Genomic DNA, 15,345 nt, shown 5'->3' with positions numbered 1-15,345 from the left:
TCTGCGTTACCTTTCCATTCACTATCTGTGATTATTTTACATCCTCACCAGCATTTATTATCTTTCTCATGGAGGTGAAATGTGTATTCAGATCCTCATCTTTTAGCTTTTGATATACTTATTTTAGGTCTAACCTATATAATACTCCTAAAAATTTCTTTTTTCTCCATTTGTTTTGGGTTTAAAATTTGTTTTTCTTTTGTTTTTCTTTTTAAAATACAGTGCTGTCAGTGGGAGGAAGTATGGTGGTATTCCAGGTAATGGGAAATTCCTTCTTATGAGTCCTTGAAGACCCAATTCTATTGTAGAGTTCTTGGCCATGTACTTGCATTATATTCTTTTACTGTCCTATTACTTACGTCTTGTGATGTTTATTTATTAGTCCAGTTGGCAAAAATTGCAGTAGTGGAGAATAGGAAAAGCACCTCTGGGGATCCATCCAGGTTATTCCTAGGTTGTCTTAAGCAGTCCCTCTTGCCTGCTTGTCCTACCTGGCTAATTGCCTATGCTCCTGGATCCTTTTTCCTTGACCTTCATTTTTCTCTTTGTTCCTTGAAATAAAATAAATCAAATTGATAGGCATTTTGCATAATTTTCCATGCAAAAACTGGCTTAAAGATTATAAGCACATGGCTTTTCAGTAGTGTTCTTTTTTTTAATATATTTTTTTAACTAGGTACTATGGTGCATTCCTATAATCCCATCTGCTCAGGAAGCTGAGGCAGGAGGATGGCAAATTCAAAGCCAGCCTCAGTAACTCAGTGAGACCCTATCTCTAAATAATTTTTAAAAGGGCTGTGGATGTGGCTCAGTAGTTAAGTACCCCTGGGTTCAATCCTCAGTTCCAACAACAACAACAGCATAAATCTTTTTACTTCAGTCTGGTAGAGTGGCTCTGTTTTTTCTGAAATGTTTGTGTTGGGAGAGAATCTGAGCCATGTAAGTTAAAGCAGTTAAATGAAGTTACATATTGGAATTTTGATTTTATCCATAACAAACAGGAGGACATTGAAATTTCTTTCTTCTATATGGCTGAGTAAAACTCCATTTTGGCTAGGAGGTAAGGTACGAGAATTACAAATTCAAGGTCAGCCTTGGCAACTTAGTGAGAACCTGACTCAAAAGTATAAATTAAAAGCGTTGGAGTTATAGCCTGATGGGAAAGCACCCCCAAGTTGTTTAATCCCTAATTTCGTTAAGTTTGTATGTTCCTTTTAGCACCTTTTTTTTAGCATATTTCCATTCTAGGTGAACAAACTGTTGCCCTATCTTCAAGGACTTAAGCCTTAACAGACTAAAATAAGTATTCTAACATGAAAAATATGCCCTAAAAGAGCAAAGCACAGAGCTCCAGAGTTTACTTTTTACCTTTAATTCAGTTTTCAGACAATAGTAAACATTCTTGATAGATTTATGTACGATTGTTTTTAGGGTGGAATTAGATTGGACTGTGGTTTGGTAAAAACTCCTTCCTTTAAACATATGTATTAGCAAGAACACTTAACATCACTAGTGCGGTGGCACATACCTGTAATCCCAGCAGCTTTAGAAGCTGAGGCAGGAGGATCACAAGCCAGCCTTAGCAACTTAGAGAAGCCCTAAGCAACTCAGCCAGACCCTGTCTCTAAATAAAAAATTAAAAAGGGCTGGGGATGTGGCTCAGTGGTTGAGTGCCTCCCAGTTCTATTCGTTAACCCTCCAAAACCCCCGCCAAAAAAAACACAACATGATCACAGAAAACTGCCAATGTTAATAAAATTTGCTCTTGTCTATTAAGATATTTATTTTTTTCTTACAGATATGCCAAGAATTTAACAGTACATGGGCATGGGAGATGGAGAAGAAAGGATATCTTGAAATGAGTGTTGAATGTAAACTAGCACTCTTAAAGGTAATAAATGTATTATTTGTTACAATTATTTTTATTTAATTTAAAATTTCACTTTGACTCCCAGTTAAATTAAAAAAAACATAAAAAAGACATTGTTGAACAAAAGATTTAAAAAATTTTTTTTTAGTTGTTCATAGACCTTTTTTTAAAAAAATTTATTTAAATGTGGTATTGAGAATTGAACCTAGTGCCTCACACATGCCAGGCAAGTGCGCTACCACCGAGCCCCAGCCCCAGCCCCAGCCCCGAACAATAAATTTTTTGCTTCTTTATTTTTCTGTGACAAAACAGTCTGTTCTCTGAATTGCTGTTTTTAAAAATTGTCTTCAAAACATGTTTAATTTATTTCTGCTTGCAAGGAAAGTAATAGAATGGATAAGCAATTACCTTTTTTCACTGTTTTCAGCTTTCACATTCATTGCCACATGTTGTAAACTGTGGATACTCTTTTACTGATTTACCAACATAGTAATGTGATATTGTTTTCCAGATGACTAAGGGCATATCACTGCGTGTTTAATAAAACCCTCACATATCCAGAAGTACTCGTTTAAAATGAGTCATCTCAATGTAGGCTTATTTTCAGGGTTTTCTTTCCCCCCCCCTGCCCACTTCTTAATTAGGCAGGAGGATAATATGTCAGCATAATATGGGATGAATAATATTCTGTGTGAAAGTATAAATGATGTCTTCATTAATTCTAAAATTTGCAGTGTTTGATAACTAGGCTCTATGTTCAAAGGACCTCAAGATTTTATGATGATTTCTAATCTACAATGTCAGCATACATACATTTTTTTCAGAGATAGACTAAAGCTATGGAGTAGCTATTATTTTGTTGTTATATATTAATGGCCTTTACAACCTACATGAAAATCTATAAGATGCATGTAATGTTTCTGAGAAAACCAAATATCATAGTAAACTCATATTTCAAAGTGAATTATCATGCAAGCTCATCTATCCCCAGTTTAGTCTGTGGTCCCAAAGGAGTATATAAAGTTTCTCATTAGAGTGTTAGAATAGAGCCTAGAACTTCTGTTCATAATTTTTTAAAATTTCAGCTTCTGAAATAACTTTCTGTGCATTCCAAAATGTATATAATTGTTGATAAAGAGGCAGGTGTATGGTAAATGTGAATATGTGAATGTAATATCTATAATACACATATAATTATTGAGCTTGTGTTATAAATTTTTTTGATGATAAGAATTCTTGATCACATAATGTTTAGAGAGCACTTGCCTAGTATACTGGATCTTTGGGTTGAATCCCCAACATTGCAAAAAGAAACAACACATACACATACACACACGCACACACACACACACATACACACGGTAAAAAAAGTATGTAGGCTTTTGGGCTAGTTGGCACAAGCAAAGGCAAAGAGGAATTTCATTTATTCCTGCCTAAGTAGAGCAACTCATAGAAGAAATCTGACTTTGATACATAATCCTATACAAAATATACAACAAAAAGTTTTGCTTCTATTTTAGAAATGAGGATTTTTTTCTTTTTTTATTGAGATAGTTCTCCAGAAACATCTATCAATGCTTTCATTACCTTCTTTATTACCTTCCCTAAAAACTTGCTATATCTCAAGTTTCAAAAATAGTCCTTTGGGGGTGGGGGTTGTGGCTCAGCGGTTGAGCGATAGCCTAGCTCGTGTGAGGCACTGGGTTGGAGCCATAGCACCACATAAAATAAATAAATAAAATAAAGTTACTATATCCAACTACCACAAAATTTAAAAAAAAAAGTCCTTTCAAGAATAATGTTTGTTTAAAAGCTATAAGAGAGAAACAATAACTGGAATTTTATACCATGACTCCTGAATAACCAGTGGGTCTAAAAAGAAATCAAAAGGAACTTAGGAAATACCTCAATACAAATGAAAATTAAAATAATTTGCCAAAATGTATGAGATCCAGCAAAAATGGTACTAAAAAGGAATTTCATAGTGATACACATGTACATTAAAAACGAACATCTCAAAGAGCTTATTTATATGTCAAGGAAATAGCAAAAGAATACACTATGCCCAAAGTAAGCAGAAGGATAGAAATAACAAAGATTAGAACAGAAATAAATGAAATAAAAAAAGAAAGAATCTCAGTGAAATAAGATTTATCTTTTTAGAAAAGATATACTTGACAAACTTATACCTAGAGTAAGAAAAAGATAAATAAGAATTAAATGAGTTATTATAATTAATATCACAAAAAAAGGATCGTAGGAGACTTAGGAAGAATATATGCTAACAATATAACCTAGAAGAAATGGTTAAATTTCTAGAAACATGCAAGATGGCAACACTGATATATACCAATAAAACAAACAAACAAAAAAACACCAAAACTTTTTATGATAAACCTGGAGCCCGTATCTTAATTAACAGTGAAAAACGGAAAATTTTTTTTTCTCTTTAAGATCTAGTATAAGACAAGGATGCCTATTCTAGTTATTTCTGTTCAACAGATTAGTAGGAAAACTAGCCAAGACAGTTGGTCAAAAACAAAGAAAGGAAAGGATTCAGATTGAACTGGAAGGAGTAAAATTGTTACTCCTTTTAGACACCAATTCTATCTAGAAAGCCCAAAAGAACTCTCTGAAAAGTTATTAGAACTAATAAATGAATTTAGTAAAGTTATGTTCTACAAACTTTTAATACAAAAATCAGTACTGTTTCTATATGCTAATAACAAATTACCCTCCCCCCACAATCAGGAAAATAATCCCATTTACAATAACATTAATAAATTTAAAATAGGAATAAATTTTGACCAGTGAAGTGAAGTCTCTATACTGAAAATTTTAAAACATTGAAGAAAGAAATAGAGACACAAATATATGGGAAGACATCCATGTTCACAGGTCAGACGAATTCATATTGTTAAAATATACACATTATCCAAAGTAATCTATAAATTCAGTGCAATCATAGAAAATGATGAGGTTTGACAAAGACGTAAAAAAAAAAGGGAAAAGACCCTTGTACATTGTTGTGAGAATGTAAATTAGTATAGACCTTAGGGAAAACAGTATGGAGTTTTCTCAAAAAATTAAAACAAACTGCCAAATGATTCAGCAGTCCTTCTACTGGGTTCATATTTAGTGGAGATAAAATCAGTTTTTTAAAAAATATTTTTTTTAATTGTTCGTGGACCTTTATTTGCATATTTATATGTGGTGCTGGGAATTGAACGCAGTGCCTCACAGTGCTCTACCACTTAGCTACAACTCCAGCCTCAAAAAATCAGTTTTTGAAACATATGTGTACTCCTGTATTCATAGCAGCAGTAATTATAATATGGAATGAATCCAGGTGTTTATTTATATATGAAATGGATAGATAAAATATGTGAATATATGTGTACACATACACATATACATAAAATAGAAAATTCTTCAGGCTTAAAGGAAATACTGTCATTTGTGACAATATGAATGATCCTGGGACATATTGTGTTAATGAAATAAGCCAGGCACAGAAAGAAATACCCCATGTTCTTACTTAAACGTGGAATATAAAGACTCGTACCCACAGCAACAGAGAGTAGAATGGTGGTTATGTGGCTTGTAGTTATTGGGCAGATAGGAGAGAAATTGGTCAACCTTAAAAATAATTCAGTTAGAAGAAAGGATTTAAAGAAATCTATTGGGCTCTGGGATGCTCTCCCTTCTTGAGTGAGCACAGAGCCCCAGAGCGCTGGAATGGATCCCTAATAAATCCCCTTTTGCCAATTGAAAAAAAAAAAAAAGAAATCTATTGTATAAGATAGTCTTATTAAGAAAAATATATTACATACTTAAAAATTGCTAATAGATTTTAAGTGTTCTTACCACAAGAAATAAGTATGTGAAGTAATAAACGTTAAGTTGCTTGATTTAGCTATTCTTCATGGTTTACATACATTAAAACATCATATTGCACACAATGAATATATGTAATTTTTAATTGCCTAATTAGTTAATAACTTAAACAATGATTGACAACAGTGAAAAGAAAAATTTATACCTGTGTGACAACTTGGGAGTTTTTAGTGCAAATAGATTTTTGCTTTAGAAATATAATTTGGTTTATGTCAGTGTTTATATATGTATGTATGAATGTATGTATGTATGTATGTATTTATTTATTTATTTATTGGTACTAGGGATATAATCTATGGCACTTTACATCAGTGGTTGTTTTATACCTATACAACGGTGTAGAATTAAAACGAAAGTTTAAAACTTAATCTCTTTAATTCTTTTAAACACATTTGGGAAGAGGATAGTGAAAAATGGATAAACTGTGTGTTCTGTCTGCTTTGCTTAAATCAATTATGTGGTTATATCATATTTCTTGTGATGGAGAAATATTATTATTATTTAGAAACATTTTAAGACATTTTTGTTTTTTCAGTATCTCTGTGAGTGTCAGTTTGATGACAATCTTAAATTCAAGAATATTATTAATGAGGAAGATGCTGATACTATGCGTCTCCAGCCAATTGGGCGAGACAAAGATGGCCTTATGTACTGGTACCAGTTGGATCAAGATCATAATGTCAGAATGTACATAGAAGAACAAGATGATCAAGATGGTTCTTCATGGAAATGCATTGTCAGGTATTCTTTATTGGAATCTCTACATTTTTTACATGATTCTTACTTTCATCTCCTCTCTATTAATGTGATCTTTGAGGCAAGGGTAGACCTTTTAATGGGATTGTTGAATTTCCAGGGCCTAATCTAGAGCCCAAAACAGTATCTTTACTAGGTACTTAATTAGTTATTTGTCAAATAAATTTAAGTATTTGGCAGTTCAATCCAAATCAGGACATAAGTCTGTACTTCAAAAAGCCATAATCTGAATAATAATATTGTGTAATAGTATTTGTAAAAGTATATATTCTTAGATAAAAACACCAGAAAAGCATTTTTTTTTTGTTGTTCTTGATTTATCTATCATGTTCTATTAGGCATTGCTTATTTATTTCTGTTTGAAGTTGCCCAACATATTTTATCACCATATGTTTTCTTTTTTTAATGCTTTTTTTTAAAGAGAGAATTTTTTAAATATTTACTTTTTAGTTTTCGGTAGACATAACATCTTTATTTTATTTTTATGTGGTGCTGAGGATTGAACTCATCGCCCCGTGCATGCCAGGCGAGCGTGTTACCGCTTGAGGCACATCCCCAGCCCCACCATATGTTTTCTAATTTGCTGTGTACAAATTTATTTATTGGTTTCTAAAGAACATTATGATTTCTTGTCCTAGTCCTTTTAAAATGTTTTGATATTTCATTTTTTTGACAAAGATATTTAAACAGATATAGTATACAATCTTGAAATATAACTTTTTTAAAAATCGTAAGGTACAGCAAAGGGGAAAGGGGGAACGGGAGGGGGCATGGGGTTAGAAAAGACGGTGGAATGAGATGGACATCGTTACCCTAAGTATATGTATGAAAACACAAATGGTGTGACTAATTTGTGTACAACCAGAGATATGAAAAATTGTGTTCTACATATGTAATATTGATTGTAATGCATTCTTCCATCATATATAACAAATTAGAATTTAAAAACAAGATGAAAAAAGTCATAAGTGAGACTGGGATATTTTCTTGAAAATATTTATGTCTAATTTTTTATCTTTTAACTTTTTTAGAAATATTTCATTTATGGCCATAGTATATTTTAATTTTGAAAACATCGTGGGGCTGGGGATGTGGCTCAAGCGGTAGCATGCTTGCCTGGCATGCATGGGGCGCTGGGTTCAATCCTCAGCACCACATAAAAATAAAATAAAGATGTTGTGTCCACCAAAAACTAAAAAATAAATATTAAAAAAAATAGAAAACATCATGGATCCTATAAAGTAGGGAGAACTCATGAATATCTAACTGCTGGCTTATTCAAAGCTCCTTTTGACATTAGCGTATATCTGTTTTTGCTCCTTTTTACTTTTAGCATTTTTTTAGTGATTATTTCTTAATTTATATTTGTATAGGTCAGAAAATCTCAACTTTTATTCTCTAAGAATAAATGTGAAAGGATTGAATTCTTTGGGTATTGTTTTATATGCACATATAACTACATGATTCTCTTTGTAGTTCTTTCTTTTTTCTTTTAATATTTTTAGTTGTAGATGGACACAATGCTTTTATTTATATGTGGAGCCGAGGATCAAACCCAGTGCTTCACATGTGCTAGGCAAGTGCTCTACCATTGAGCTACAACCTTAGCTCTGGAGTTCTGTTCTTGAGATTTTACCAGCATGTCGGTGATTCCTCATATCAACCTATAGTTATTTTAAAAATATTCTGTCCTAGTCTGTTGACCAAGAAAATAGCGCAGAGAAAAATAATTATAATTACTGTTGTTGAGTCATACATGTTTAAAACAACTAATGTTTTAAGTAGATTATACCCTAATGCATGATGTAAAATTTTGAGTTAACATTTAATCTGGGTTTCTCCATTTACTATCTGTAGGCACTTCATTTCTCTCAGAGCTGCTTTCCTGTGCTTTAAAACAAAGATGTTAATACTTCCCTAAAAGGTTGTTGTGAGGAATTTATGAAAAATGATGCTAATACCATAAAAGCACTCTGTAAATATTTGCTTTTTTCTTTGTAGCTTTTAAAAGTATTGGCTATTCTTTTTCTTTAAAAAAAAAAAAAAAGGACTGGGGTTGTGGCTCAGTGGCAGAATGCTTGCCTCGCAGATATGAGGTACTGGGTTGAATCCTCAGTACCACATCAAATTGAATATACAAAATAAAGATATTGTGTCCACGTATAACTAAAAAATATTTTAAAAATACTTTTTTTGTAGTTGCATTTTTTTTTGGTAGTTTGTTCATTTTTATGTGGTGCTTAGGATTGAACTCAATGCCTTACAAGTGCTAGGCAAGCCTTCTGCCACTGAGCTACACACCATCCCTCAGCATTGGCTTTTCTAACCCCAAAGATTCAAAGTTAGTTTCTTCATTGAAGAAAGGTCCAGATCCTTCTTTTACAAACTCTTCTCACTCTTGACTATTCCCCAGACTTCATTCTCTATGCTTCTGCTTCCTTTTTCTGTGTTTAAATTTCATTTAAGTGGTGTGTGTGTGTGTGTGTGTGTGTGTGTGTGTGTTTGTATGTGTATTGAACCAAGGGACACTCTTATCACTGAGCTACATCCCAGACCTTAAAAAAGTTTCAAAACATGTTTTTATTAAGTTGCCAGTGTTGGTAACTTGAAATCCACCTGCCTCGTCTTCATCCAACTGGGATTATAGTCACGTGCCACCATGCCTGGCCACTTCTGCATTTTTATTTGTTTTTAAATCCTCTTTCTATGTGTAAATATATATATGGTAATCATAAAATGGTGTATGTATGTGGGAAGTGTTCAGAAGCATATGTTCACACAGAAGTTCTGAACACAGTTTTCTTATGTTCAGAACCACAGAAGAACCAGTTCTTCAGTGAATTGTTGGCAGATTAGTTTTAGCCGTTTTGAAGATCTTTATAAATAAGTTATCCGTAACTGCACATTTTCCTGGGAACTTTGCCCAAATAATGTAGAAATATTTAGAACTATTCAGAAACCATTGGGGTTGCTGATTCTGATTTTGGATAATAAAATCCAGTTTTTGAACACTTGATTGACTCACTGATATTCTTTTTTTTTTCCCTTCACTAAATTTATAGATTTTTATTACATACCAACTTGTATAATAGGCCACGTGCTTGGGATTTAGTAGTAAACAGTACAGCTCTGACATTTCTAGCTGGGATTTAGGTACCTGTGAAATGTCTTATATTGCAAAGAATAGCTTTTAATTATAAATTGTGTAAGTATTTTCTGGAGAAGAACAATAGTTTTCCTCAGATTTGCAGATATCATATATAAATGAGCTGTTTTGTAGCACGGCATTTCAGATAGCTTTAACTTACCAACACAGTGAACCTACTATTAACATATCTTCTCCATATAAGTCCATTTTGTGCAGGTTAAATGTGAAAAGCATAATGTTCTTTTTGCTTCCTTACAAACTCATTAGGGGGCTGTGGGTCTAGCTCAGAGATAGAGTGCTTGCCTGGCATGCTTGAGGCCCTGGATTTGATTCTCCATCAACACCAGTGGGAGGCAGGGGGAAGATACCACTTGTCATGAATATGTATTTTGTACCAAAAATAATGTGAAGTATCATCCCACTTGCCTCAGGTAAGATCACACCTGGAATATAGTATTTATTAATGTAGTGAAGGAGCAAGTCCCTTATGGGGAAAAAATTTTTAAAAAAATGCTTAATATGGGGCTGGGGATGTGGCTCAAGCGGTAGTGCGCTCGCCTGGCATGCGTGCGGCCCGGGTTCGATCCTCAGCACCACATACCAACAAAGATGTTGTGTCCGCCGAGAACTAAAAAAAATAAATATTAAAAAATTCTCTCTCTCTCTCTCTCTCTCTCTCTCTCTCTCTCTCTCTCTCTCCCCTCTCTCACTCTCTCTTAAAAAAAATGCTTAATATAGTAGAAACTTAGGGATACATAACTCTCTTCACATATTTAAAGAATTCATTTGTGGAATACTTGCTCACCGGCTGAGCCATGATCAGTGGATATATATTAGGGGGATGTAGAACTGTGCTTGATAAGAGCAAAAACACTTACTTACATTGCAGAGACATAATTGTCTTAAGACTGATAAATGCTGTCAAGCATTCTCTAAAACTGGAGGTATATATGAAGTGGGGTTTTAAAGAGGGATTAATCTTTTTTAACAAGAAATTTAGAAAGAAACACAAGTGATAGGAAAGAGTAAATAAAACAAGTGGAATTATGACTTTTTCATTTAATCAGCTATATTTAGATATTTTTCTTAAATTGTGAATTGTATTTTTTACTAGCAAAATGAAAATCCTGCTTCTTTTCCTTAAAGCAATTTCTTTAAAATAATACTGTTACTTTCTTAGAGATCATTTGTTGTTAGAAATCTGTTTCTGACTAGTTTTTAATAGATAAGGAAAATAATGTAGTCTTCAGAATTTTGTTGTTTTTTTTTTAAGGCCAGTAGTCAGCCTTTTTAAATGATTGACAGATTTGTAAAAATAATTGAGCACTGCAACTTAAAAATTATATGGAGGCCTGAGGTTGTGGCTCAGCATTAGAGAGCTCTCCTAGCACATGTGAGGCCTGGGGTTCAATCCTCAGTACCACATAAAAATAAATAAAACAAAGGTATTTTAATAAATATTTAAAAAAATCAAATAGAGTATGTTTATTAAAATGAAAATCCAGTAAACTTTACATGTTTGATCCTCCACTAAAAATATGTCATAGCATCACCGTAGTTTTATATCTTAGTTAAATAGCAATTTCCATTTTTGCTTGTTACAAAATTATTAATGTATATGAGATGGATTCGAAGCAATTAATTTATATATGTAGAATTTTATTTTAAATTGGAAAAGATATGAGATTACAGTAGAATAAAATAAAGGTTGTTAAATTTTATTGAGCTATACGCAATTGTCAACATTTTGAACTTTTTTTAACCTGCAAAAATGGCAGTTTTGTATGCTTTAGTTAGGTGTTAATAAAGTTTTAATAACAAAAATATATATTATCTAGCCAGTGTCTTCCTTGTTCCAGAAAATATCAAAACAGAATTGTCACAGAAAAAAATATTTGTTATAATTAGTTAATCTCTAATTAGGTCCCCATGAGAGAGGATAAAATATTTTTACGCCAAATAATATATAATAAATGATATTATTCGCCATAATAGTTAAGAGAATTTCTTTATGAGTGAAAAAGATCAGCAAAGAATGTGAATATGACAAAAATATGATAATATTTGTTTAGTAGTGATAGAATTTTCACAAATAGAGGGCTTAAATAGAGGAGACTTTATCAGGTGTTTCTTTAGGATCAGAGGGGCACTATAATGTGGTTAGGTTCCAAGTCTACTAAGGAAGATGAAGTTTAATGCTTATTGTTCAACTTGAAGAATATGTTTGTATAGCTAATATTCATATGAAAAACTAATCCAGCATTATTATTCATGAGAGAGTTTCCATTGAAAATCACCATGAGGTACCACTGCCTCTAAAAATGTCTAGAAGAAAAATGACAATACCAAATGTTAGCAAGGAAATAGAGCAGCTAGAACTCTATACCTTGGTTGGTAGTAGAAATGAAAAATGGTACAAACATCATTATAAGTTTGGTAATTTCTTGAAATGTTAACACATAGATATCCTGTAACCCATCAATTTGACCTCTATTTATTTATATTAGAGAAATGAAAACCCATCTTCAAAAACCTTGTATAAGAATATTCATAGCATCTTTTTCCTTAGCAGTACTCATGGATCACTACTAAGTATTGAAAAGGAATGACCTCATACTATGTTGATTTCCCTCAAAATCCCCTTGTTTGATTACATTTATTTTAAGCTTTGGAATTAATAAAGCTGATAACCAATGGTTTAGTAATCAAAACTCTGATCTCTTTCCTCTTTGGTAGGGGAAAGGGATTCAGTAGGAATTAAATTTTTAAAGACTTGTGATGATAAAATAAGTGCTGAGACCAAAGCAATGGAGACGTTCATTAATGAATATGACAGGGTCATCAATATTGAAAATCTGAAACCAGAACAAATGTGTAATGCTGACAAAAGGCCTCAGAAATACACTGATACAGGTGGTGAGTCAGCCCTACAAGAATTAAGGATGCCAAGAAAAGAGTATCCAGTTGCATGTGCTAATGAAGCAGGCTTAAGAAGTGTAAACTTTGATGGGAAAAAGCGTGTGCACCTGTTTTATAGGGATGAATTTCCTACCATTTCATTAATATGCTAACATTTTTTTTTTTACCATCCTCTAGACTGGATGATAACCTTAAGATTTTATTATTCCTTGACCACTGTTCTGCTCATCCTCCAAATGCTAATCTTTTCAGAAATAATGTTTATGCCATGTACTTTCCCTCAAATGGAGACTTATTAATTCAGCCATGTGATGAAATATCCTTAGATCCATGAAGAATAAATTTTAAAAAACACTTTCTTGAACAGCAGGCTAGCAGAAGTAAACAGAAGTACAGGTGTGGAAATTTTTAAAAAGGGGTTTATTTTTCCAGTGCCTTATGTGGTGTTGCCAATGCTTGGAACACAGTGATTAATGATATGCCTCCTGGCTTGACCAATGTCTTGCAGCTGTGTTCAGTGATTTTGATGAATAAAGAGATGACTTTGAAGCATTCTGCATTATCAACTAAGAAATGTTTTTTACCTCCTGCCATATGCAAAAAATATATATAACTTTAGAATCTGATGTTTAGCTGGAATAAGGACATATCTTAAGTTTATAAAATTGATAATGAGACTCCAGTTGTCCAGTCATTGACTGTTGATGTAATAGTCAAAATCGTTATAAATCAAGGTAATCCTGAATTTGTTAACAATGAAGGTGATGCTGTTAATTCTGCAAAGTAAGTTTCTATAATTGGAGTCATCAAGATTCATGTAAGTCTTATTGAAGGACTAGAGCAGTATGGATTAATAACAAAACAAGAGGGAGTTTTCAAGACGGCAGAATAGAGGAGATCGTGTTCCTGGCTGCTTGGCGTAGTGAAACCAAGAAAACTGACAGGCAGCTTCTAAGGAAGGTAGGTGAACAAAAAAAAGAGAGACTTTATTGGTGTTTAAAACTGAACATTCAAGCAGATGGGGGACTCAGGAGTTTGGATATAATAAAATTAGGAAAAAATCCCCAGAAGCACAGCTGTTGCCACAGCCAGGCTGGAAGCTCCAGCCGGAGAAGTCCCTCCATGAGCATAATAGAGGGAAAAGAAATTAAAGGAACCCATATTTTGGGGAGGCTGGATGCGTGTCTGCGTATGGAGCATTTAGAGTTCTAGGACATTTCCCGGCAAACCTGAAGAACTTGCTGCTTGATACCCGTGTGAGGGAAAAGAAGCTGCCATCTCTCCAGGCAGCATATGGAGGAGAAAAGAAGGAAACATTTTGAAGCTTCTACACTGGGGGCTGGCCGCTGAAGGACTCAATTCCTGGCAAACTTAGTTTGGCCCAAAATACAAGCCCATTAAACACATGCTGCATGACATAGAGTGTGCATAAGTGACCAGGAGAAAATCAAACATGGAGAGAGGTATACACAGGTTGCAGAAACCCACCAGGCTCTTCCCCTCCCCCTCCAGTCCCCTGCTTGCAGAACCTGTTGGGAGAGATTCATCTGGCCAGGAACTCCTAAGGGCAGGGGAGGGAGAAGTTGGAAATTGAAACCATGACCAGGAAACATGGGGTCTGCAGGTGATGTAAGGGACTAAGATTTGCCCAACCATCACCACCACACAAGTGGATCCTAGGGGAGCAGTCTTCCAGCACGGACCAGGGTGCTGGAGGTATGCTGATTAAATTCTCCAGACCAGTTAACTTTCAGTGAAGCTCCTGGAATCTGCCCTTAACCTAAACCCTGCCTCTAAGAATTATGCAATGGGATTACCTCTCTCATTCCAGCAATCCAGAGGGTAGAGCATCATACTCCAGAAGACCCCACCCAAAACTGCTTAGAAGAGATACAAACCAAAGAGAATATTTTGAATTCCATTGGAAAGAATTTTAACTTTTCATCAAGATTTTTTTCTTGTTCTTTCTTTTTAAAATTCTTGTTCACTGTTTAAGTGAGAACTTAATGGTACATGGCCATTTATATAGTCTCCTATTTTTTTTCTCTTCTCATCACTAGAATTTTTGAAGTCAGATATTTTACATGGATTAGTTTTTTGTGAACTAGAATGTTTGATTAGTATATTTTGGTTTTGTTTTGTATTTGTTTTAATTTTAAAAAAAATTTTGTTTTATATATATATATATATTTTTTTTCTCCTATTTCCCTTGATTCTCTTTTCTTCCACTGACAGCCAGTCTCTACCGTTCTCTTTCACTCTTACTTTAATCTTTTTCTTCTGTCTTCTCTCCTACTCCCACGTAATCATCTCATTCTCTATCACTTCTGTTTTCTCTGTGTCCACCATTTGAAAATGTAAACCCTTTTGCAAACTTGCTGTTTTTATTATAGGCAATAATTGATCATATATTTCTGTTTATTGTGATAAATTACATTGTAGATATTATGGTAGAAATTATTTGGTTTAATGCTATAAATTGTTTGTATTGGTTGTTGCTATTCCTTGTCTCCCCCTAAAGAGTGAGGTACTGGAAACCTTTAGGGATGCTATAAATCCACAGGGTAGAAATTTTACAGATCCATACAGTTAGATGGGTAGACACACAAATAACAAGAAAAAGCAAGGAAACAAATCACCCCAAACAAACAAAGATACCTGAATAACACCACTGTGGAAGAAATGTCAAAGAAGTTTAAAATGTACATAGTTAAACTGATCTGCAAAGTATAGGATGATGTAAGAGAACAAGTAC

General features: G+C 33.6%; 1 protein-coding gene across 1 annotated transcript in view; it reads left to right on the top strand.

The window, feature by feature from the left end:
- The window catches only part of Rsf1 (remodeling and spacing factor 1), a 156,659-nt gene that overhangs the window by 71,286 nt on the left and 70,028 nt on the right, over window positions 1-15,345 (top strand). The window contains exons 3-4 of the mRNA XM_026387266.2: window positions 1,799-1,891; window positions 6,303-6,508. Of these exons, the coding sequence (XP_026243051.2) occupies window positions 1,799-1,891; window positions 6,303-6,508 (299 nt within the window). The remainder of the gene's footprint in view (window positions 1-1,798; window positions 1,892-6,302; window positions 6,509-15,345) is intronic.

Source organism: Urocitellus parryii, chromosome 4, assembly GCF_045843805.1.
Source record: "Urocitellus parryii isolate mUroPar1 chromosome 4, mUroPar1.hap1, whole genome shotgun sequence".
NCBI lineage: Eukaryota > Metazoa > Chordata > Mammalia > Rodentia > Sciuridae > Urocitellus > Urocitellus parryii.
This window is presented reverse-complemented; position numbering and strand designations above follow the sequence as displayed.